The following is a 25,646-nucleotide window of genomic DNA, read 5'->3' as shown; positions in this document are numbered from 1 at the left end:
TCTGTAAATTAGGGGGCTGAGAAGACTTGTACGTAAACAGGCAGGCCAGCCAGTATCATCTTTCATTAGGGACCTGCCCTCTCAGTCACTGCAGGGAGCCCCATAATCATCTTGCTGCTGTCTGACCCAATATGAGCCGGCAATAATTGCATTTAGTTATACAGTAGGCCCCCATAATTAATTTTATTGGTAGGCACTCCAGTCCAACACTGTATTGAATTATATTTAACAGTCAAGTATTTTTTGTTATTTCTTCCAAATGAGCTAGAAAATGACTTAGTCTTTTCCCTACCTGAAACTTGGTGTCATTGTTTAGAGCAGGCATCCTCAAACTGCAGCCCTCCAGCTGTTGTAAAACTACAACTCCCACAATGCCCTGCTGTAGGCGGATACCTGTAGGCTGTTCAGGCATGCTGGAAGTCGTAGTTTTGCAACAGCTGGAGGGCCAAAGTTTGAGGATGCCTGGGTAGAGGCTCAATTTGTTTAAAGGACTAAATAAAAATGCCTTGGCTTTACCGATTTTGTCCTTTTCCTCTGTCTTTTTATGTTGAAAGAAATTTCTTCTTTTGCATCTTGAAAGGGATATTTCCTTTTGCAGGAATGCATAAAGCATGTTTTGGTGTTACAGATAACGCAGACGTTCTTGTTACACTTGTGACTGACTTAGCCATTGCATCAGATTAAAAAATAAATAAAAATAAAAACGGCTTTCAGTAATAATTGAGGGATCTGGTTACAGAAGTAGAGGCTAGATTAGGCTTAAATAAAGCCACCACAGCCTCACAAGATCTTTTTAAACAAGCATCTACCTTCTTATCCATTGGATCCTGGAACAAACCAATATCCTCAAAGATTAGAGCATTCGCTACTTTAACTAATTTGAAAAGTAAAACATCCAAAAACTATCAGAAACTTTTCATTCTCTTTCAATAAAAAAAAAAAAAAAGTATGTTTCTATGTACCGGAAAAACTTTCCTTTTTTTGTTCAAGACCACTAAACATCTCGTCCTGAATAGTTCCCTGGATTAAAAAAAAAAAAAAAAAAAATCTGATTCATAGTTGCTCTTACTGCCTTTACTAATGCTCTAGTGTCAGAGGAAAAAATGTATTTTTATTTTATGTCAGCATTCAAAGAATCATCTGATTCAAAAATCAAACAACCCTCTATCACAGTGATGGCGAACCTATGGCACGGGTGCCAGAGGCGGCACTCAGAGCCCTCTCTGTGGGCACCCACAACCTGGAAAAATTCTATGGTGTACTAATATGCCTTAGACTTTTCCTGCCATTCAGCAGCGCAGGGCTCACTATGAACGGCATAGGCAGCGCACTGAATGTAGGCAGGATATTGTAAATAAATGATAAAGTACATGGAAGATATTCTATATTGGACTGTAGTATTCAAGGTAAATTGCCCTGTTGGCACTTTGCGATAAATAAGTGGGTTTATGTTGCAGTTTGGGCACTCGGCCTGTAAAAGGTTCGCCATCACTGCTCTATCAGAATCAAAGTCCAAATTTTCTGACAAGGAGTCAGAACTTAACATTTTACCCTCCCATCTCTTAAATGTTGAAGCCAGTGACTCACATTTAGAGACTTCTGATAATGCAAGGTGTATTTCTTTCCTAATAACGTCTCTTAACTAGATCTTTCACCAGATTAGTATTACATTTCTGACATGGGTTAGTAGAACAAGACTCAGTTTAGCCACACAAATCGCACATTTTCTAGACTTTGTGAAAAAAAAAAAAAGATACAGCTCATAAGTCTAAACCTCCACCTAACATACACCCAGAGGAAAAAAAAACAAAAACCTGTTAAGAGGTATTGTTTTAGGCTTAGGTGATAGTCCTTGAGGGGTTTCCATTATCTCCCCCAGGTCAGACATTGTTACTGAAAGGTCACTGTGTGAAAAAGAAAAAAAACATTTATAGATCCTACCTCCAGACCTCAGATCAGAGGGTGACATCTGCCTTGAAAAACACTTCTGGATGAGGGTTTAGCCACTCCTACCGGCCACAGGCCCCTGCAGGTCAACTTCTGGCCCCCTTTATCACTCCCCAAGCCTGACGCACGCGTGGACTCATATCACGCCAGAGGAGGTTTCCGGCGCTTCTGACCTTATCACCAGCGCTGCACATTGCAGATAGCGGTGGAGATGGATTTACTCCATGAGTGTGCAGCAACCAGCACATGGAACTCCTTGATGTGGCGCAACAGCCGAAGAACTATTTGTTATGGATGCAGCTTAACATAGAACCGTCCTCACAGCAATTCTGTGGGAAATACCTCTCCCCAGCAGGAGGGACTGGAAGACACTGAGGAGGAGTCACAGGAGAGTAAAATGTATTCTTCCCGTCCCTGCCTGGTCAGAGAGAGGTCTCTACTACCGTCGTAGAGGGCGAAAAGTAAAACGATGGTAATTACCACCAAAATAATCTAGTCAAGTACCCACAGTCTCAAAAAAACAATCAAAGACACGCCTGTGTGAGACCATCACCATGTCCATGGATTGTTCAATAGCATGGCCTGTTTAGCTGGGAAAACACTAGTTCCAGCTGTGAGGGGAAGAAAAAAAAAAAAAAAAAACAGACACCAAATCAGGTTTTGCAATGAAAGGCCCAAAATGACTAAAATCCACAGGGTCCACATACATTAGAATTGAAGAGACAAGATTCTTCTTTTCCACTGGCTTGTGTTAGGTGGGAGTAGGTTACAATAAAAATATTGCAGTGCCCCACACTTAGAAAACAAAAAGATCTGCCAATATATTTCATGCCTGCACTTTATATATGTAATTTTATAGCCTTTCTGAAATGGCTTCTTAAAAGCAATGGTGTAGTATGTACTGTAGACAAAGGAAGGTTTAAATAAATTCAGATGACTTGACCCTTGGATTATTGTGAGGCTATATAAATCTTTAAGGGGGTTTGTCTCACTTCAGCAAACGGCATGTATCATGTACATAAAGTTATGATTACAAGGCACTTACTAATGTACTGTGATTGTCCATATTGCCTCCTTTGCTGGCTTGATTCATTTTCCCATTACATTATACACTGCTCGTTTCCATGGTTATGACCACCCTTCAATCTAGCAGCGGTGGCAATGCTTGCACACTATAGGAAAAAGCACCAGCCTGTCTGCCGGGAGCGCATACAGGCACGCATGCGCAGCAACTACTGTCCACCTCGTATCTGCGCTGCAGCAGTGCCTGTAATCACAATACATTAGTAAGTGCCTTTTATTAACTTTGTCTACATGATAAATGCCATTTGCATCCCCTTTAATCCAATGTAGCAGATATCAATTTAACGGTTTATACAGAAGGCATTGCTACAATCTCATATACTGTCTTACATCCTGGTAAAACTCGCAAGTAAACCCAGCCCGCAGGCTCATGCACATAACTAGATTACAGATCCGTGTTATACGGAAGGACGTGGACACCACAGGATCTGAGATTGCCCTATACATGAGCCCTGAGTTTTTGTGCTCCTCTAATGATCAAGCATTATTACAGTGATTCTGCTGAGAACCACAAGCAAATCGGTTAAAAACCAACTGGTGAGTTTTAAAAATAATCCAAACACGGATCAAAAAAAAAAAAATTGTCTTATTTATTAATAAACCTTGTTGTACAAACCTGAAAAGTAAACAAAACTGGCAATAAACAACATGGAGTCTTTCCGTCACAAGGAAAGAGAGCAGAGCAGTGCTAATAAATTAAATGTCAACCTGTAAGCCGTAGTCATAGAAGTTTACTGTCAAGAGGGAAAAAGCACACAGCAAGGCCATAAAACTGGACAACCACATTGGAAAACACTTGACTCAGTTTATGTTATTGTTAAATATTCAAAAACAGTTCAGTCTTCTGCAACAACAACCAACAAATTGTATTAAAAGGACACTCTTCCAATAGTCACCACTGGCGAGTTCAGTGCAATATGGCTAGCTACGTATTTTTTTCTTGTTTTTTTTTTCTCGGATTTCTTTCAATCATGAAACAAAACAAAAAAAAATAATAATTGTGAAAAAAAAAATTCCCTTTTTTTTCTTCTATACTTTAGTCCCACACATACAAACAACCAGAGAAATCGGGGCAAAACTTATGCCATTAATTCTTTTTAGTTGTTCAGTGATGTAAGCAGCACTTATATGTTACAAGAATAACCCTGTAAGCATCCAGACCATCTGATGAAGAAACTGAAATGTAAGGCTTTTTCTTCATCTTTTATTTTTCTTCTCACCGTCCCCTGTCCACCCCAATCCCCAAAAGGCTCAAGTATTTTACTCAATTTACAAGCATATGTACAAAAAAAAAATAATATATATATAACCTGGTGATTTGTAATTTGTTTTTCTTTTGCAAACACGGAGCTAACAGAAAAAATTAAAAATAAGACAATGAGGAAAATTATTTTTCACATTCACGACAGAACAAAATAAAAATAATTAAAAAGTTAATTAATTAATAACAATTCAGACCCTAGTGGCTCTAGAAGGTGATCGATGAAGCAATTCCATCTCAGTCACGGGACCATGTGATGGAGAGAACATAAAAAACTATATACATACATATTAATGCTGATTGTGTGATGTGTTGAGATATAGCAGTGGAATGAAATGGAATGTTAGAAAGATTGCACGTCTATGACATAGAAGCACTTCTGGCTTCAAACATTTATATATATATATATTTATATACTTTAAATTCATTTTTCCTTCTCTTTGTCAAAGGATGCTATTGAAGTTTTTTTTTTAACATTTCTTTTTTCATTATTTGATAAAGTAGCCAACAGCACCAAAAATAACAGAATGGATTCCTTATGAAATCAGGCACAGTTTATAGTCCCACCCCACCCCCCCCCCCCAAGTGACATCTGCCAGGAAGGCATTGCTTGAGTTCATCCGCCATTTCTTCTCCTTTAACTGATGCATAGAAATGTGCTGGTAACAGAGAAACCATTTCCAAGTCTCAGCTTTCTGCCTCTGGTTTTGTTTGAAAAAAAAAAAAAAGTCCATCAGCTGCCAAACTATCTTCAGTTTTTTTTTGTGTTTTGTTGTATTTTTTTTTTACCTTTTAAGTTACTATATTGTAGACCCCAATTTTTTAAAAAATTACAAAACTCATCTTGCACGTGACAGAATGAGACGTAGTCAAGAAAAAGCAGATTTTGTTCAAGTTTCGATTTTGTTTTCTTTTTCCTCTAGAAAAAAAACTGCTCCCTTGACTGGATAAAGAAATACAAAAAGTAAAAAAAAAAAAGACCATAAACTTATAAAGATGATTTAAAAGCCTTTTTCACACATGGTTGTCAAGGAAGGCTTTCTGTATATAATTCAGTCTAGGGGGCGACAGAAAAAATAAATGAAAATCAAAAACACAGACTGCCCCATAGACTGGCATAAAACAGTGACTAGACTGCAGTATTGAAAGTCTGACTGCAGTGTCTACATACAAAACAAATAAAATAAAACCAACAGTTTAATGCTAAAACAAAGTTACTTCTCTAAAAACCAGAAGAAACAAAAAAATCTTCATAGAGCTAGTGCAAAGACAGCCTGCATTCTACAGCAAGTACTCCAAACTATGGTAAAATTACAAAATAAAAATATATATTTATATATATATATTTATATGATCAGAGAACTGAGAGCGTTGGCATCTTCAGGATGAATATGAAGCACTTTTGGACAAACTGATGGATGAAAGTCTGGAGCATGGCACATCAAGTGTGGCTCTCTTCCTTGGTCCCCTTTTTGGTGTAGATTTAATCATACAGTTCTCAATGCTGTTGTTTTTCCCAGACGCCTTCCCACAGATCTGATTGACGAGACTTATTATTTGTTCCTGTAAGTAAAATGAAAGTCATTACAATAGGCAATCCTAGACCATAGAACAGCTAGCTCCAGAAAGCCATGTCCTCACTCTGCGGTCAGGTTACTTTTCACGTTCGAAGTGTAGAATTATGTGAATTTGCGGCATGGTAATCCAAGATAAATGCTAAATCCACAATTGTAAAAAAAAAATAGCAGAGCAGCCTTAGGCTACTTTCACACCTGCGTTTAGGTGCGGATCCGTCTGGTATCTGCACAGACGGATCCGCACCTATATTGCAAACGCTTAGATCCGTTCATGATAATGCAAACGGATCCATCCAGACTTTACATTGAAAGTCAATGGGGGGCGGATCCGTTTGAAAAATGCACCATATTGTGTCACCTTTGAACGGATCCGCCCCCATTGACTTCCATTGTAAGTCTGGACGGATCTGTTTGCCTCCGCGCGGCCAGGCGGACACCCGAACGCTGCAAGCAGCGTTCAGGTGTCCACCTGCTGAGCGGAGCGGAGGACAAACGGTGCCAGACTGATGCATTCTGAGCGGATCTTCATCCACTCAGAATGCATTAGGGCAGGACGGATCCGTTCGGGGCCACTTGTGAGAGCCTTCAAACGGAACTCACAAGCGGAGCCCCAACGCAAGTGTTAAAGTAGCCTTAAAGAGGTTATCTAGGAAAGAACGATTATCATATTGGTGGGGGTCCAAGTCCCAGTACCCCCCACCGATCACCTGTTTCAGAGAGCGCAGCTGGCCCCGGACAGCTTTCCAAAGACAGCGGCGTACATTGTTTAGTGGCAGTGCTTGGTATTGCAGCTCATTGACTTTAAAGGGGCGGAGCTGCAACTAGCCCATGTGACCAATGTCACATAGCCTAGGAAGAAACTGTATCGCTCACAGAGCACCAGCCTCTTCTATCAGTTGATTGACAGGGGTCCAGGGTGTCGTTCACCTGCCATTTTGAGATTGATTACCTATTCTGAGGATAGGTAATCAATCTAAATTTCAAGATAACCCCTTTAAATGTCTTTCCTCACCAGACAATGGTGGTATCTTGCTCAGTTTATGCCATTGTCATCTGGTAGGTGGGGGTCCAACCACTGGGACCTGACCAGCAGTGCGGGCACATATGAACATGGGACCAACACAGATGCCTTCAGCTGCCAAGCCCACATGTAACAGGTCAGCCAGTGTCATAGGGACAAATCTGCTGACAGTGACCTTTAAAGAATATAACAAACTCCTGTGTATCTATGAGAGAAGTTCCATGTGTCTGACAGATCTGCTTTATCTTCTGCTTTTTGCCAACTTAAATCCTATTAAACAATGTGTACAGCCTAGGATTGATCTTGTGATTAAAATTACTTATTTTCTGAAAATGTATTAGGCTGTTAGGGGTGGGCGAAATATGATATCAACATAAATTCGGGCAACGATATAGATTTTAGCTATATCGCCATATCGCGATAGATGACCACGGAGCGGTAGTGAATTGAAGAAGTTTCTCACTCACCGCTCCGTGGCCGCCCGACTCTGCACTGGCCAGGGTCTTGCGTGCACACATGTGTGACGTCAGGTCCCTCCCAGTGCATGCTGGGTGGAAGACCCGGTCTGTCTCCTGCGGACTCCATCAGCCAGCAGCACACCCTGCAGAAAAGGCAAGTATATTAGCAGGGGCCCTAATCTACCGGGGGGTGGTGGATGGCTATGGCATGGGGCTGATGGCGCTGGCTGGGGGACATGGATGATATGGCAATAGCATGGGGCTGATGGCGCTGGCTGGGGGACATGGATGATATGGCAATGGCATGGGGCTGATGGCACTGGCTGGGGGGCATGATGGTGGCAATGGCAAGGCGCTAGCTGGGGGACATGGATGATAATGGCCATGTAATTTGTATACATACAGAAGAAAGTAATATATCACGATATATCGTTATATCGCACATGCTTCAAATTATATTTTAGCCCATATCGCCCAGCCCTAGGCTGTGTTAACATCACGCTTTTGTCCCATGTTTAAGTATACACATGACATGGTACATTAAATGGATGCGGCACTAATACATTCCTATGGAAATAAATGCCTGATGCGGCATTCAGGCAAATCTTCAGGTTTTTTTGGGACGGAGAAAAAAAACGTAGCATGCTGCGGTTTTATCTTTTGCCTGATCAGTCAAAAAGACTGAACTGAAGACATCCTGAACGGATTACTCTCCATTCAGAATGCATGGGGATATATCTGATCAGTTCTTTTCCAGCATTGAGCCCTTTTGACGGAACTCGATACCGGAAAAGAAAACCGCTAGTGTGGAAGTACCCTTAATAGAATTGATTCTGCTGACAGGTGCACTTCAAAATCATCCCGATATGTTCTTCTCCCCAAAAAACATCTTTGCAGCAACAGCTGTCAGCTATCTGCCAAACACACTCCACATCGTGATATAGGAACTTTCGGTTTAGTGGCCCTTTTAATTTCCATTCTGGATGTCCATCTATGGCCTGTCTTACTAAAGGGGTGCATTCACATCTTTTGAGGCCCTATTGAAATTAATGGGTCCACAATAGTTCCGTAAAATGGTGAAACGGATGCGGATACATTTATACAGTCGTGTGAATGCACCCTAAGTGACACAAATTACTCACTTATCACTCTATGAGAAAACAGTACCATGGAAGGATTTAACTAAAAAGCCTATACAATTGGTGCCACCTAGTGGTAAACTCCAGAGCTACAGGCAAATATGTATAGAAGAATAATATCTATAGTTGGCCATATACATTAGATAATGGTCAGGGGGATGAAGTGACAATCTAAGGCCAAGTTTCTAATTGCATTTTTTGCAGTACAGCAGATTCAATACACTTCCACTGGGATAAAGCTGATGTTGCTAGAGGTGTGTGACTCTAATCTTCCTCTTCCTAAGGCTATAGACATGCAGGCACCAGAGATTTTAAGTGTATAAGAGGGGGGTCAGAATTTGATTTTATACATGATATCTAAGCAAAGCTAAATGTAAAAATATCAGCATTTACACAAAGGGACACTAGCATCCAATTTTATATCACATATTAAAAGGGATATATGTGAAGATTTTTTTTTTTGTCCCCAAAAAACGAGTGGATAGATTTCTGGATGTAATTTGTTGATACCATCCGTGTATTCTACTTCATTTTGGACTTTTGCACAGCAGACAGCCTCTCTTGATTTAGGGCTCATGCACACGAGCGTGGTTTCTGTTTTTTTGCGGATCAGATGAGGACCCATTCACTTCAATGGAGCTGCAAAAGATGCACACAGACATTCGTATGTCCGTTCTGCGACCTCGCAAAAAAAAAAAAAAAATATATATAAATAAATAGAGCGTGTCCTATTTTTGTCCGTTTTGCAGATAAGGATAGGGCAAAATGGCGGCAGACTCTTGCCCCGGTATCAGTGTTCCGCGGTTCCCCAATTTGCGGACCGCAAAAGTATCTATGGCCATGTGCATGAGCCCTTAAGGTGGATTTAGTGGGTCTGATGAGCAGCAGGTTGTGGGGAAGGAAGCGGTCCTTCCCGACAGTCGGCTGCTCGTTCAGTGGAGGTGAAGCTCTGCATTTACATGCTGCAATCTCCTCCACAGTTTAGGGACGAGGGATCACTATTGTGATCGCTCATCCTCTTACAGCTGCATTGTTTCTGGGCAGCAGATCACTGTTTAGACAGCATGGTCTGCACATTTAGATTGGCAGATTGTCGGAACAAGCCTAAATCCACCTATACTTAATCAGACCACAATCTGGTCCCTCAGACCAGAGAGGGAAGGGGAAGGGGGGTGAGTGGCTCAATTAGAACATCACACATTACACTGATAAGTGTCCTCTGTATACAGGATTATCAAGGGAACAATAGAGCTGTCATACTGTAAACTGACAATGAATTATCTATCTATATAGAATTTGTATCTCTCTGTTGTGACTGTTACAGAAGGACACTGTTTCTATTTCATCTTAATGGCATAGCACTGCCGAAAAAAATAATAAAAAAAATAAATAAAAAATAAAGACAGCCAAAAAAGTATTAAAAAAATGTTTTCTATGAATATTAAGATTAAAAGGGTTGTCCAGTCTTTTAATATTGATGACCTATCCTCACCCGGCACCTCCGCCGATCAGTTCTATGAGGAGACGGTGCGGTGTGCACGTGCACTCTCCTTTCACTCTTCCTGTTCGGAGCTGCTGTCTATGGCAAAGACCACAGACTGCAGCAGAGGACAGGAAGAGAGAAGGGAGATGACGCATGCGCTGTCTCCTCATACAGCTGATCGGCAGGGGTTCCAGGTGTCTAAGCCCCCACCCCACATGATACTGATGACCTATCCGGACAATCCCTTTAAAAAATACCCATTTCTTATGAAAGTGTCCCTTTAGAGGGGTTGTCTTAGAGTAGGGGGCCAAACACCCTGGTAAATAGCAGATTTTTCAATGGTAAGCTACAGCCAGGGATGCATTTTCTATGCAGCAGGTGAAATGAAGTATTACATGACGCCCATTTAGAATAATTTTTGTAAAAGGATGGTTCAAGTCTGCCACAATGGGAGCTACTTGTGCGGCTCAGAGTGGGACCCGAGTTGGGGAGCCCAATCTACATACGACACATGGAAAGGTTGTATTCATGAGACAAAAACCTTTAAATACTACAAAAACAAGAAGGAAAATGAGGCAAAGCCAGGTTTCTATAAGATACCTGTAAATGTCTATCTACAATAAATAATCCCGAATATTAGCACTAAGGAAAATCAACTGACCTCATCGTAGCGATACATCAGCTTTAACCCTCGACACGACTTCTGCTTCTCCACGTGACGCAGCGCACACTCCAGGCAGAACACCACATTCTCATTTTCTTGCACCACCTAAGAGAAAATAAAGTAGAAGATCAGATTAGACAGGAAATGGAGCCAGAACTGAAACACAGCTAGATAATCTCATTGAGGTGGAGGTTAAATAGTGATTGTTTGCAGTAATTATATTACATACTGGAGGATGTCTGCCAGGGCACATTGCTTTAAGGAATGATACAATAGGAAGACGTGGCCTGTGTGGCAGTAACAAACCCAGTAATTTAAGTCCCTTTGTACCAAGAGCAAGGTGAGACAGGCCGTAGGTGGACATCCAGAGTGAAAACCAATGTTCAAAGGGCCACTAAACCTAAAATACAAGTTGGTCCAAAATAAGAAGGTGCCTGGTAACAAATATATGTATAAGTTCCCATATCATGACATGGTGTGTAAGTCTCCGATATCGGAAAGCTATAGCTGGAAAGCAAATAAGGATGGCTCCAAGTTGGGACAGAAGAACTATTTTATCTCCAGCACAAGCAATGTAGATGTCTGGTCTGTAGGACAATTGGTCGTATAACCCCTTAACAGAAGTCGCAATAAAATCCATACAAGTGTCAGACATATGTACAGGCAGTTTTACACTTTGAAAAAAGGCTTATGCGTATGAATATACAATTCTTTTCCTGGACTTGATGAGCACACTGCGTGCTGTGAATGGCATGGGCCGCACAGGAATACTGGTGCCCTGAACACCCAATAACAAAGCCCCATACTCACAGGTCTAAGGTATATGGGGCTAAGTAAGGAGCTTTTCTTTATTAAGGAGGGAGGCTGCTGATTGGCTGATTTTGGCACGCTACGCCATTCTGATACCATTGTGGAGGGGGAGGCTGGCATGTATGGAGGCACCTGCATCTTTATTACTTCCAGACACAATGAGGTTGTGAGGGGAAAGCAGCCTCTTACGTTGCTATTAAACAGGTTCAGCGGTAAAAGGGCGTTCTTGGGGCCTGTTCAGATACAAACAATCTATTTTCAGCTAGTAATAGCCCGGGCCTACTCTGAGGCACCCAACCAAATATCCCCTCTGCCCCCCGTTTCACACGCTGGGAGCGGAGAGGATTGTGGTTTTAATATCATTTTATAATGATGGCAGCCGCAGCTGAGCAAGTCTGTGATTGCATAGACTAAGAGGGGTAAGAAGAGGCAGATGGGGTGGCGGCAGCAGAAAGACCCACTGGGGACAGGGGAGCAGTCATTATCTGGGCACATATATTCAAAGAGACCACAGCACTCTATAGTTCTGTTTGCATAAACTTCTGGCCAGTGGCTAAATGTAACTTTCTCGGGATGGATTAAAACAAAATAAAATAAGTTTATGCAAACTGAACTATAGAGTGCCGTGGTCTCTGAATATATGGAAATCCACTTTACCATCCTAGGTGTGCCGTTCAGCTTCCTCTCTCATCATCTGGGCACAAGCTCATGATGCTACAGTAGGGTGTATGCAGAGCTTTCAGTGCCAGCATCATGGAACATCAGCTGTGCGGGTCTAGAAGCAATTCCATATGGCTCCTGAATGAGAGGTGTAGCAGAAAGCTGCTCTGGATCGGCAGCAGCCAGCTAGTTAAATGCAATTGACAGGAGTGGTAGACCTACAGCACTGACGTATGCTTCCTCACCCGGGCAGTAGGACCACTAAGAATGCAGCGCTGCTACGTTCTTCTGACTGTGGAGCCAGCTGTCGGAGGCATCCCATAAGAGGTGAGGAGGGGCAGCCACTGCCAGACAAGAGGTCCACTCTTGTGCCAAGAGAGGTATGATGAAGCGCTGCAGCACCACCTCTGCCAAACTCCCCTTCCTGTGCTCTCCCTTTACTGTCTCCAGACATTCGGCTCCCTCTGTCCACCAATTGCTCTGCCTTTGTCCTCTGACTGAGCCTGGCTTCTGTTACAATTACATTACACTGCTGCTCTGTCTGCACCAGCCTGCCCTGGCTGAGCAACTGAGACTTTCATATCATGGGACAGAAGAACAATCAGAGGCTCAGCCAGGGGATGCTGGTGCAGTGTAGACAGGATGTTACCTTTGCCTCAATCAGTACACATGTTTGGGCTGCACAGTCAGGTAGCCAGGTTATCAATGTTCTGCTTGAGTGTCCCATCGGCACTATCCCCACAAGAGCTGGAAATATTTCTGCACAGCTCAGACATCTTATATGTGGGTACTGGATCTACATTGAAAAACAGCTCATTGTGGAGTTAATTATGGTGATGATGCAGAGCACTGATAACTTGTCTGCCTATACATGATGTGGACTGATTGAGGCAAACATATCATCCTGACTACACTGCACCAGCATGTCCTGGCTGAGCAGCTGATCGGTCTTCTGTCCCTCATCAGGTATGAGAGGCTCAGCTAGGGCATGCTGGTACAGTCAGGATGGTATGCTTGCCTTAGCATTTTTGGCTGCGTTTATTTTTTTAAATTTATGAGAAAACATCCATTTTTAAATGGCATAAAAGCCTGATAAATAAAAAAAGTCTAAAACTGCTATTTATGCACGGAGTAGACTAGTAATGGTTTCCCTGCATAAATAGCAACGTTACGTAGGCCTACGTATTATTTATCTGAATTACTGCAGCTTTCCTACTCCTCCTCGGCTAAAAATGCTACTCAAAATAAGACAAGAGGAGTGTTTTTACTCTTCTGGAAAAAATGTAGTGCGACCTCTGCTGCCTTAACATACAGATCCCACTGAAGATGGTATGTGACAAATCTCTGTTCAGAATAATATCAACGTTTCTTCCTCATGGCATTTACGGAGCATCAAGGCAGCATTGTGATACTGTGGACTACAAGCCAAAGTACCACCTCAGCTGCATGACCTGAGAATCATAAAGACAACTCAGGGTTTATCCGGTATATACAGAAAAGTGTAGGATCTTCAATGCACCAGAAAGCTGTATCTTGCAGATCCAATCCCACCAGAGAGGGGGAGAAGTAAAAGCTGCAGCCAGGTATGATACCCCTCACCTTAGGCTACTTTCACACTAGCGTTCGGCTGTCCGCTCGTGAGCTCCGTTTGAAGGGGCTCACGAGCGGACCCGAACGCCTCCGTCCAGCCCTGATGCAGTCTGAATGGATGGGGATCCGCTCAGACTACATCAGTCTGGCGGCGTTCAGCCTCCGCTCCGCTCGCCTCCGCACGGACAGGCGGACAGCTGAACGCTGCTTGCAGCGTTCGGGTGTCCGCCTGGCCGTGCGGAGGCGTGCGGATCCGTCCAGACTTACAATGTAAGTCAATGGGGACGGATCCGTTTGAAGATGCCACAATATGGCTCAATCTTCAAGCGGATCCGTCCCCCATTGACTTTACATTGAAAGTCTGGACGGATCCGTCCGAGGCTATTTTCACACTTAGCTTTTATATGCCAATATAATGCAGACGGATCCGTTCTGAACGGAGCCTCCGTCTGCATTATTATGATCGGATCCGTTCAGAACGGATCCGATCGAACGCTAGTGTGAAAGTAGCCTTAGAGGTAATGTGCTGCTATGAATTTAATGCTCTCTTGCACATCTGAGAAGACTGATAAATCCACAAAATGCTGACACCCCGAATACCAAAATCTCTTGCTCACCATGGAAAGGTAACACAAATGCTGGCAAATCTGGCATCTTCTCTCAGACGTTTCAAACTGCAGCCACTTCCGAGGTTTTTTCTTCCCGTCCAATGATGAGTTGCTGGTGTCATGGCTTCCGTAGCGAGCAGAAGAGTGGAGGCCTGCCTCAAAGAGTTCCCTTCTCTGCCTCAACTCTGTATCCCTGACCAAAAAAAAAGAGCAAGTCACAAACCGCACGGCGCTTCACTTGACTCTTATTACAGCAAGCTCTTCAGTATCACTGTAATGAGGGTGAAGTGATAGTAACATTCTCGACCTACAAAGGAAATTCAGTGGTGAATTGCAAAATACCATACGTGATATGCGGTGTTACAAAAAAAAAAAAAAAAAAGCACCATAAGTGTTCTTTCACACGAGCGGATCCTGTGCGGGTAATCTGCTGCGTAAAAGAAAGCCAAGGCCTGTTCCGGACAGCACAGACACGGAGCATTAACATGATTGATAATGCTCCGGGCCTCTCTGTGCCCTTTTTGCTACAAAATCACAGTGACAACTTTATCTAACTGTGATTTTGTAGTAAAAAGATCACAGAGAGGCCCGGAGCATTATCAATCGTGTTAATGCTCCGTGTCTGTGCTGTCCGGAACGGGGCTTGGCTCTCTTTTACACAGCGGATTACCCGCACGGGATCAGCTTGTGTGAAAGAGCCCTAACACTCCCTACTCCACTGCCATGTCCCAGAACTGCAGAGATGTAGATGAACTGCTCTGCAGCTGCCTAGCTGTCATACTCCCTGCCTAGACTAAACCAACTCACAGTTGAGATTATACAAGTAGGAACATTGCCTTGACATAAGATTCTCTCTAGGCTAAACGAGTCCTTATGAGGTGAACTGCCCTCCGGACAAGATTTCATCAGAGAATATACAGACTCAAACATATATAGTTACGGATAATGATCATCAACCACCACCTCTGGAAAAGACAGATTCTACATAGTAGACAAAAAAAAACAGCATTAAACAAGCAAAGCACCAGGTCACAAGCATCGCACGGTTCTGAAATATCTGCTTGGTTTGAAAAAAAAAATGAAGCGCCAGGTTCTCTCCACAGAGCGCGAGTAAAAGTACTCATCACACGTGGATGGAGTCTTGCCAGATTTCCGTAAAACAAAATCCCACTCCCAATAGAGAGCGAAACCTGTCCAATGACAGGACGGGTCTACGCCAATCCTTTTCTCTTTTAAAAGTTTAATTGCACTTCAAAATCTTGCTTCTCAGGGGTGAAAAAGTCCATGAGCACCCCTTTATAAAAAATAAAAAAAATAAAAAGGAAACTCCACGCACAAAGTCACAAAGTTAGCTCTCATTGTTGAATGGAGTTCACTGAGTTATCCAAAAATGCACAATTTCACTCACCTGTTAAAAGGGACTGTACAACTCAGACCCTTCCACCATTTACTGAAGTCATTACCTCAGAAAACAAATGGGCACCTCCACTGCCAAGACTGACTCTGGCAAACCCAGGATTGGAAAAGTGGAGCCCACAGGAAGACCGGCAAGCAGAAATTCATATTACACCAGATACAACTTAGTGAACTCCACCGAAATCCAAATGAGAAGCTGTGGGTGGTGTTCCCCCGTATCTTACTCAAACTATACCAAGGTGGAACTGCTTGGGTTGGCAGACCCATCATCCATACATTTTCTATATTACCTGAGCTCTCCGAGCAGTGAAGAAATGACACTCAGAGTTGGGCCGTTCTCCTTCTTTGCCTCGGCTGTTGCTACTTGATACAATAATTTCTCCATAGAGAACGGCTTTGCTATGTGTCGACGTTTCATTTCCTGAAAAATAAAATAAAAATAATAGTTATGGTGTGATTCTATATAGTCATGACCCATGTAAGCACTACGGGACTGAGGTGCAGTAATATCTAGAACATGTGGACTGCAGATCCGTTTCAGTCATGTTATTAGACATTAATGACCTTGGATGGTAAGTCTAAGTGTTCACGTGTACCTTGGCAGTCTTGAAGCCCAGGCTTGTCCACTGGGTGGTAGCAAAGTGCACAGTTTCAGATACACTGTAGCCACAGCACACTTTTGATACAAAGGATCCTGGAAAGCAGACAACAAACTGTCCGCTCTGTTGTACAGTACGGTGCACCTTGATCCCCTCTTTGCACAGCACCTCTGGGGAGATCTAAAGAAAGGGGGGGAAAAAAAGTTAGCAGGCCAATTTCAAGCACAAGTCAAATAAGAAAGGGATTCAGTCTGCAGATGCAATGTAGGGGAAAATCATTTTCAGAAATATCGGTGCCGAGGATCAACTATGCCACCATTAGTAAACAATCAAGCTTTTACCACTGATAATTAGCAGCTTTCCGATTCAGGTTTTACTTGCGTCTATTAATTAAGCCGCAATCAATCTAAATTGACGCGTGTAAACTGGCAACTGACTGAACTACGTCTCATCTGATGTGTGGAAAACATTTGTCTCCCAATCTCAATGACTGTAGCGAGTTGTTACTTCAGGACGACCAGAAGCCTGGTCTGCCCAGGAACATGCACCAACTGGCGATAGCAGCGTATGGTTCAGTGCTCGTTAACCGCATCTACATGCAGCCATTATCATTCATATGGGGGTGAGTGACTGGAAACGCAATTGCTTGCCCCCATAAGGTTTTCATTTGTAAGCAGCACATTTCCTGTTGACATGGGGCAATGTGCTGCCGAGCTCTGTCGGGTGGAGTAAAAGGTACTGAATAAAAGTGGAAGGTGAAAGTTGGTATAAACTTAAAGGGCTTCTGTCAGGCCACTAAACTTTTTTTTTTTGGTCTCCCTAAAATCCTTATGCTGCGATTTCTCAATATATAGGGCTATTACTCTGTTTGGTTCAGCAGTTCTATAAAAAAAACTGACTTTTATATTATGCAAATTACCTCTCTAGCAGCAGGTAGGGCGGCTACCTGCTGCTAGCAGCCGCATTCTCCATTCATAATGACGCCCCCTCCTCATGTTGATTGACAGGGCCAGCGGACGCGCTCGTCCTCTGACTGGCCCTGTCTGCATTTTAAATCTCGCGCCGCAGGCGCATCGAGTGGAGGACGCTCGCTCGGCCGCTCCATCCTCAGTGCGCCTGCGCCGATGGAGCGGCCGAGCGAGCGTCCTCCACTCAGTGCGCCTGCGCCAACTGAAGACCGGCGCAAGATTTAAAACGTAGACAGGGCCAGTCAGAGGACGAGCGCGTCCGCTGGCCCTGTCAATTAACATGAGGAGGGGGCGTCATTATGAATGGAGGATGCGGCTGCTAGCAGCAGGTAGCCGCCCTACCTGCTGCTAGAGAGGTAATTTCCATAATATAAAAGTCAGTTTTTTTTATACAACTACTGAACCAAACAGAGTAATAGCCCTATATATTGAGAAATCGCAGCATAAGGATTTTAGGGAGACCAAAATAAATAAATAAATGGGCTTATTCACCCCCTGGGGGCTCCTTAAGTAAATCCTCCAGCATGGCCAGACCTGTAGAGGGAATCATACTGACGTGACGCATGGGAGACCTGTCACTATTGTAGCAGCCACGTGACTGAATGTTGGCACGGGAAGACCAGATAGCTGCAGCGGCCCAGGAACCCAGGGGCGGGGGATCAGGCAAGTATGATTCCTCTCTGCCGATATAGCCACACTGGGGATGATCTGGCTGTGAGGCCCCCGTGGGAAAACAACCCCTTTAAGGGTTCATTCTCATTGGTGTATGTGCCAAGAAAGCTCCCGGTGTATATGTCAAGCTTATCCAGTTCCCTATTCACCCAAGATAGGTCAAAAGAGTGCACTTTTCTTTTGTTCTCTGTTGGATGGGTATATGCTGTATTCAAATACGCCATTTTATACAGAGTCATTAAAAAATAAAAAATAAAAGTATACCACCCTGTAATGTAATTCTGATCTATGCTGTAAATACAGTATCACCCTTCATTCACACAAGCATATTTTTCTGTCTGCATCTGTTCCACAATTTTGGAGATCTGATGTGGACCCATTAATTTCAACGGGGCCGCAAAAGATGTGGATAGCACACCACGTGCTATAGGCATCCACACTTCCTTTGTCTGTTTTTGCAGACAAGAATAGGCATTTTTATCACAGGATAGAATGTTCCAATTCACAAAATGTGGAACGCACATGGCCGGTATCCATGTGTTGCAGAACCTCAATTTGCAGTCTGCAAAACGGATACAGTCGTGTGAATGGACCCTTACAGTCTCAAAAAGGGCCTGAAATGCTTGTGAATAGATGTTAGACTGACAGCAGCATAACTGGACGGCATGCAACATGGGTGGACACTGACACCAAAAGCCCCCTCCCCTCCAGCTATATACACGCGCATATATAAAATATGCAGATACACATACGTAACAAACTCATTTACACATTACGTACACACATATATAATATACGCACACACACTATGCACACAAGTACACAATATGCCCATATGTACACACTCATGCACAAGCATATAGAAAATACGTACATACAGTGCCTTGTGAAAGTATTCACCCCCTTGATGTTTGTTCCGGTTTTGTTGCATTACAACCTGGAATTAAAATGGATTTTTTTGGGGGGGGGGTTGCTATTATTTGATTTACACAACATACCTACCACTTTTACTATGACACAAAACAATAACTGAGACAAAAACAGAGAATTTTTTTGTGCATAAGTATTCACTCCCTGAATGTCAATACTTTGTATAGACACCTCCTGCTGTTATTACAGATGCAGGTCTCTTGGAGCAGGTCTCTGTTAGTTTAGCACATCTAAACACTGGGACTTTTGCCCATTCTTTCACACAAAACTGCTCCAACTCATTCAGGTTAATGGGTTGTGTTGGTGCAGAGTCTTCAAGCGATGCCTCCGATTCTCCAATGGATTGAGGTCTGGGCTTTGGCTAGGCCATTCCAAGACATTTAAAGGTTTCCCCTTAAAAACATTCCAGTGTAGGGCCACTGTCCTGATGACAGGTGAACCTCCTCCTTAGCCTCGTGGGATGTCCAACATTAGGAATATTTTTGTCTATAACCCAACCGTGATCTGTACTTCTCCACAACCTTGTCTGTGACCAGTGTGGAGAGCAGCTTGGTCTTCAGGTTGCTTGCTCAGTGGTGTTGTGGACTCCGAGGCCTTTCAGAACAAGTTTGTGAATACATAATGACGTGACCCGTTGATTTCACACAGGAGGATCTTATTCAATTAATTATGTGACTTCAGAAGTTGATTCGTTGGACGAGAACTTATTTGGGGGATTCAAGGCAAAAAGGGTGCATATATATATATGCACTCACATTTTTCAGTTATTTATTAAAGTATTTTTTTTCATGCCACTAACAATTTGGACTACTTTGTCGGGTCCATTACATTACTTCTAAATTAAAATCCATTTTAATTCCACGTTGTAATGCAACAAAAACAGGAAAATGGGGGTGAATACCTCTGCAAGGCACAGTACACATTACCTACACAAACAGATTATACACATATAGTATACTGTAGACTTACTTTGTGTACCCTGAGCTGCAGGGCCATTACATCCCAGAAGAAAGCAGCAGCTGTAGAGAAGGATACCTCTAGGGGTAGGACCCAGGAGGCTCTCAAGGGTGAGAGACTCCTGTGAGATTCCTGATCTTCCCCCAGCACTGCAGTGTCTGTAAATATCCTCCCTCGCTCTCAATTTCCTGACTATACAGATAAATATATCTATATCTCCAGCATGGGCCCCTATGCAGCCGATTAAGCTAAACGTTTGGACCCATGGCCAGTTGCTCATCTAATCTGAACTGCTTTCTTTCTCTATGTACAGTAGTGCTTGGACATTTCTGAACCCTTTAGAATTTCTTATATTTCTGCATAACTGATAAAAAATTACCTTAGGTTTTCACAGAAGCCCAAAAAGTAGAAAGAGATAACCAAATCAAACAAATGAGTCAAAAATATTAGACTTGGTAATGTATTTATTGAGGAAAATGATGCAATGTCACATGTCTATAAGTGGCATAAGTTTGTGACTAGAGTTGAGCGAACACCTGGATGTTCGGGTTCGAGAAGTTCGGCCGAACATCCCGGAAATGTTCGGGTTCGGGATCCGAACCCGATCCGAACTTCGTCCCGAACCCGAACCCCATTGAAGTCAATGGGGACCCGAACTTTTCGGCACTAAAACGGCTGTAAAACAGCCCAGGAAAGGGCTAGAGGGCTGCAAAAGGCAGCAACATGTAGGTAAATCCCCTGCAAACAAATGTGGATAGGGAAATTAATTAAAATAAAAATTAAATAAATAAAAATTAACCAAAATCAATTGGAGAGAGGTTCCATAGCAGAGAATCTGGCTTCCCGTCACCCACCACTGGAACAGTCCATTCTCAGATATTTAGGCCCCGGCACCCAGGCAGAGGAGAGAGGTCCCGTAACAGACAATCTGGCTTCATGTCAGCAGAGAATCAGTCTTCATGTCATAGCAGAGAATCAGGCTTCACGTCACCCACCACTGTAAGAGTCCATTTTCATAAATTTAGGCCCAGCACCCAGGCAGAGGAGAGAGGTCCCGTAACAGACAATCTGGCTTCATGTCAGCAGAGAATCAGTCTTCATATCATAGCAGAGAATCTGGCTTCCCGTTACCCACCACTGGAACAGTCCATTCTCAGATATTTAGGCCCCGGCACCCAGGCAGAGGAGAGAGGTCCCGTAACAGACAATCTGGCTTCATGTCAGCAGAGAATCAGTCTTCATATCATAGCAGAGAATCAGGCTTCACGTCAGCCACCACTGCAACAGTCCATTGTCATAAATTCAGGCCCAGCACCCAGGCAGAGGAGAGAGGTCCCGTAACAGACAATCTGGCTTCATGTCAGCAGAGAATCAGTCTGCATGTCATAGCAGAGAATGAGGCTTCACGTCACCCACCACTGCAACAGTCCATTTTCATAAATTTAGGCCCAGCACCCAGGCAGAGGAGAGAGGTCCCGTAACAGAGGATCTGGCTTCATGTCACCAGAGAATCAGTCTGCATGTCATAGCAGAGAATCAGGCTTCACGTCAGCCACCACTGCAACAATCCATTGGCATATATTTAGGCCTAGCACACAGGCAGAGGAGAGAGGTCCCGTAACAGACAATCTGGCTTCATGTCAGCAGAGAATCAGTCTTCATATCATAGCAGAGAATCAGGCTTCACGTCAGCCACCAATGCAACAGTCCATTGTCAGATATTTAGGCCCAGCACCCAGGCAGAGGAGAGAGGTCCCGTAACAGACAATCTGGCTTCATGTCAGCAGAGAATCAGTCTGCATGTCATAGCAGAGAATGAGGCTTCACGTCACCCACCACTGCAACAGTCCATTTTCATAAATTTAGGCCCAGCACCCAGGCAGAAGAGAGAGGTCCCGTAACAGAGGATCTGGCTTCATGTCAGCAGAGAATCAGTCTGCATGTCATAGCAGAGAATCAGGCTTCACGTCAGCCACCACTGCAACAGTCCATTGTCATAAATTCAGGCCCAGCACCCAGGCAGAGGAGAGAGGTCCCGTAACAGACAATCTGGCTTCATGTCACCAGAGAATCAGTCTGCATGTCATAGCAGAGAATGAGGCTTCACGTCAGCCACCACTGCAACAATCCATTGGCATATATTTAGGCCTAGCACACAGGCAGAGGAGAGGTTCATTCAACTTTGGGTAGCCTTGCAATATAATGGTAAAATGAAAATAAAAATAGGATTGAATGAGGAAGTGCCCTGGAGTCCAATAATATATGGTTATGGGGAGGTAGTTAATGTCTAATCTGGACAAGGGACGGACAGGTCCTGTGGGATCCATGCCTGGTTCATTTTTATGAACGTCAGCTTGTCCACATTGGCTGTAGACAGGCGGCTGCGTTTGTCTGTAATGACGCCCCCTGCCGTGCTGAATACACGTTCAGACAAAACGCTGGCTGCCGGGCAGGCCAGCACCTCCAAGGCATAAAAGGCTAGCTCTGGCCACGTGGACAATTTAGAGACCCAGAAGTTGAATGGGGCCGAACCATCAGTCAGTACGTGGAGGGGTGTGCACACGTACTGTTCCACCATGTTAGTGAAATGTTGCCTCCTGCTAACACGTTGCGTATCAGGTGGTGGTGCAGTTAGCTGTGGCGTGTTGACAAAAGTTTTCCACATCTCTGCCATGCTAACCCTGCCCTCAGAGGAGCTGGCCGTGACACAGCTGCCTTGGCGACCTCTTGCTCCTCCTCTGCCTTGGCCTTCCACTTGTTCCCCTGTGACATTTGGGAATGCTCTCAGTAGCGCGTCTACCAACGTGCGCTTGTACTCGCGCATCTTCCTATCACGCTCCAGTGCAGGAAGTAAGGTGGGCACATTGTCTTTGTAGCGTGGATCCAGCAGGGTGGCAACCCAGTAGTCCGCACAGGTTAAAATGTGGGCAACTCTGCTGTCGTTGCGCAGGCACTGCAGCATGTAGTCGCTCATGTGTGCCAGGCTGCCCAGGGGTAAGGACAAGCTGTCCTCTGTGGGAGGCGTATCGTCATCGTCCTGCCTTTCCCCCCAGCCACGCACCAGTGATGGACCCGAGCTGCGTTGGGTGCCACCCCGCTGTGACCATGCTTCATCCTCATCCTCCTCCACCTCCTCCTCATCCTCGTCCTCCTCGTCCTCCAGTAGTGGGCCCTGGCTGGCCACATTTGTACCTGGCCTCTGCTGTTGCCAAAAACCTCCCTCTGAGTCACTTCGAAGAGACTGGCCTGAAAGTGCTAAAAATGACCCCTCTTCCTCCTCCTCCTCCTCCTCCTCCTGGGCCACCTCCTCTTCCATCATCGCCCTAAGTGTTTTCTCAAGGAGACATAGAAGTGGTATTGTAACGCTGATAACGGTGTCATCGCCACTGGCCATGTTGGTGGAGTACTCGAAACAGCGCAACAGGGCACACAGGTCTCGCATGGAGGCCCAGTCATTGGTGGTGAAGTGGTGCTGTTCTGTAGTGCGACTGACCCGTGCGTGCTGCAGCTGAAACTCCACTAAGGCCTGCTGCTGCTCGCACAGTCTGTCCAGCATGTGCAAGGTGGAGTTCCACCTGGTGGGCACGTCGCATATGAGGCGGTGAGCGGGAAGGCCGAAGTTACGCTGTAGCGCAGACAGGCGAGCAGCGGCAGGATGTGAACGCCGGAAGCGCGAACAGACGGCCCGCACTTTATGCAGCAGCTCTGACATGTCGGGGTAGTTGTGAATGAACTTCTGCACCACCAAATTCAGCACATGCGCCAAGCAAGGGATGTGCGTCAAATTGGCTAGTCCCAGAGCTGCAACGAGATTTCGCCCATTATCACACACCACCAGGCCGGGCTTGAGGCTCACCGGCAGCAACCACTCGTCGGTCTGTTGTTCAATACCCCGCCACAACTCCTGTGCGGTGTGGGGCCTGTCCCCCAAACATATGAGTTTCAGAATGGCCTGCTGACGTTTACCCCGGGCTGTGCTGAAGTTGGTGGTGAAGGTGTGTGGCTGACTGGATGAGCAGGTGGAAGAAGAGGAGGAGGAAGCCGAGAAGGAGGAGGTGGCAACAGGAGGCAAAGAATGTTGCCCTGCGATCCTTGGCGGCGGAAGGACGTGCGCCAAACAGCTCTCCGCCTGGGGCCCAGCTGCCACTACATTTACCCAGTGTGCAGTTAGGGAGATATAGCGTCCCTGGCCGTGCTTACTGGTCCACGTATCTGTGGTTAGGTGGACCTTGCTACAGATGGCGTTGCGCAGTGCACACTTGATTTTATCGGATACTTGGTTGTGCAGGGAAGGCACGGCTCTCTTGGAGAAGTAGTGCCGGCTGGGAACAACATACTGTGGGACAGCAAGCGACATGAGCTGTTTGAAGCTGTCTGTGTCCACCAGCCTAAATGACAGCATTTCATAGGCCAGTAGTTTAGAAATGCTGGCATTCAGGGCCAGGGATCGAGGGTGGCTAGGTGGGAATTTACGCTTTCTATCAAATGTTTGTGAGATGGAGAGCTGAACGCTGGCGTGTGACATGGTTGAGACGCTTGGTGACGGAGGTGGTGGTGGTGGTGTTGGTGGTACATCCCCTGTTTGCTGGGCGGCAGGTGCCAACGTTCCTCCAGAGGCGGAGGAAGAGGCCGAGGCGGCAGCAGCAGAATAGGCCGAGGCGGCAGCAGCAGAAGAGGTAGCAGGGGGAGCCTGAGTGACTTCCTTGGTTTTAAGGTGTTTACTCCACTGCAGTTCATGCTTTGCATGCAGGTGCCTGGTCATGCAGGTTGTGCTCAGGTTCAGAACGTTAATGCCTCGCTTCAGGCTCTGATGGCACAGCGTGCAAACCACTCGGGTCTTGTCGTCAGCACATTGTTTGAAGAAGTGCCATGCCAGGGAACTCCTTGAAGCTGCCTTTGGGGTGCTCGGTCCCAGATGGCGGCGGTCAGTAGCAGGCGGAGTCTCTTGGCGGCGGGTGTTCTGCTTTTGCCCACTGCTCCCTCTTTTGCTACGCTGTTGGCTCGGTCTCACCACTGCCTCTTCCTCCGAACTGTGAAAGTCAGTGGCACGACCTTCATTCCATGTGGGGTCTAGGACCTCATCGTCCCCTGCATCGTCTTCCACCCAGTCTTGATCCCTGACCTCCTGTTCAGTCTGCACACTGCAGAAAGACGCAGCAGTTGGCACCTGTGTTTCGTCATCATCAGAGACATGCTGAGGTGGTATTCCCATGTCCTCATCATCAGGAAACATAAGTGGTTGTGCGTCAGTGCATTCTATGTCTTTCACCGCTGGGGAAGGGCTAGGTGGATGCCCTTGGGAAACCCTGCCAGCGGAGTCTTCAAACAGCATAAGAGACTGCTGCATAACTTGAGGCTGAGACAGTTTCCCTGGTATGCATGGGGGTGATGTGACAGACTGATGGGGTTGGTTTTCAGGCGCCATCTGTGCGCTTTCTGCAGAAGACTGGGTGGGAGATAATGTGAACGTGCTGGATCCACTGTCGGCCACCCAATTGACTAATGCCTGTACCTGCTCAGGCCTTACCATCCTTAGAACGGCATTGGGCCCCACCATATATCGCTGTAAATTCTGGCGGCTACTGGGACCTGAGGTAGTTGGTACACTAGGACGTGTGGATGTGGCAGAACGGCCACGTCCTCTCCCAGCACCAGAGGGTCCACTAACACCACCACGACCATGTCCACGTCCGCGTCCCTTACTAGATGTTTTTCTCATTGTTATGGTTCACCACAACAACAAATATATTATTTGGCCCAATGTATTGTATTCAAATTCAGCGGGATATAAATTTGAGGCCTA

At 45.0% G+C, this 25,646-nt stretch overlaps 1 protein-coding gene across 1 annotated transcript in view; it reads right to left on the bottom strand.

Annotated features, from left to right (window-relative positions):
* Positions 1-3,598: 3,598 nt before the first annotated feature.
* LOC122923577 (protein Jumonji-like) overlaps positions 3,599-25,646 on the bottom strand; it is a gene marked incomplete at its 5' end in the record, with an annotated part of 33,436 nt that continues 11,388 nt past the window's right edge. The window contains 5 exons of the mRNA XM_044274425.1: positions 3,599-5,854; positions 10,631-10,738; positions 14,311-14,494; positions 16,008-16,138; positions 16,314-16,496. Coding sequence (XP_044130360.1) covers positions 5,672-5,854; positions 10,631-10,738; positions 14,311-14,494; positions 16,008-16,138; positions 16,314-16,496 — 789 coding nt within the window. The remainder of the gene's footprint in view (positions 5,855-10,630; positions 10,739-14,310; positions 14,495-16,007; positions 16,139-16,313; positions 16,497-25,646) is intronic.

This window comes from Bufo gargarizans, unplaced genomic scaffold (assembly GCF_014858855.1).
Source record: "Bufo gargarizans isolate SCDJY-AF-19 unplaced genomic scaffold, ASM1485885v1 original_scaffold_1753_pilon, whole genome shotgun sequence".
In the NCBI taxonomy this organism is placed as follows: Eukaryota; Metazoa; Chordata; class Amphibia; order Anura; family Bufonidae; genus Bufo; species Bufo gargarizans.
This window is presented reverse-complemented; position numbering and strand designations above follow the sequence as displayed.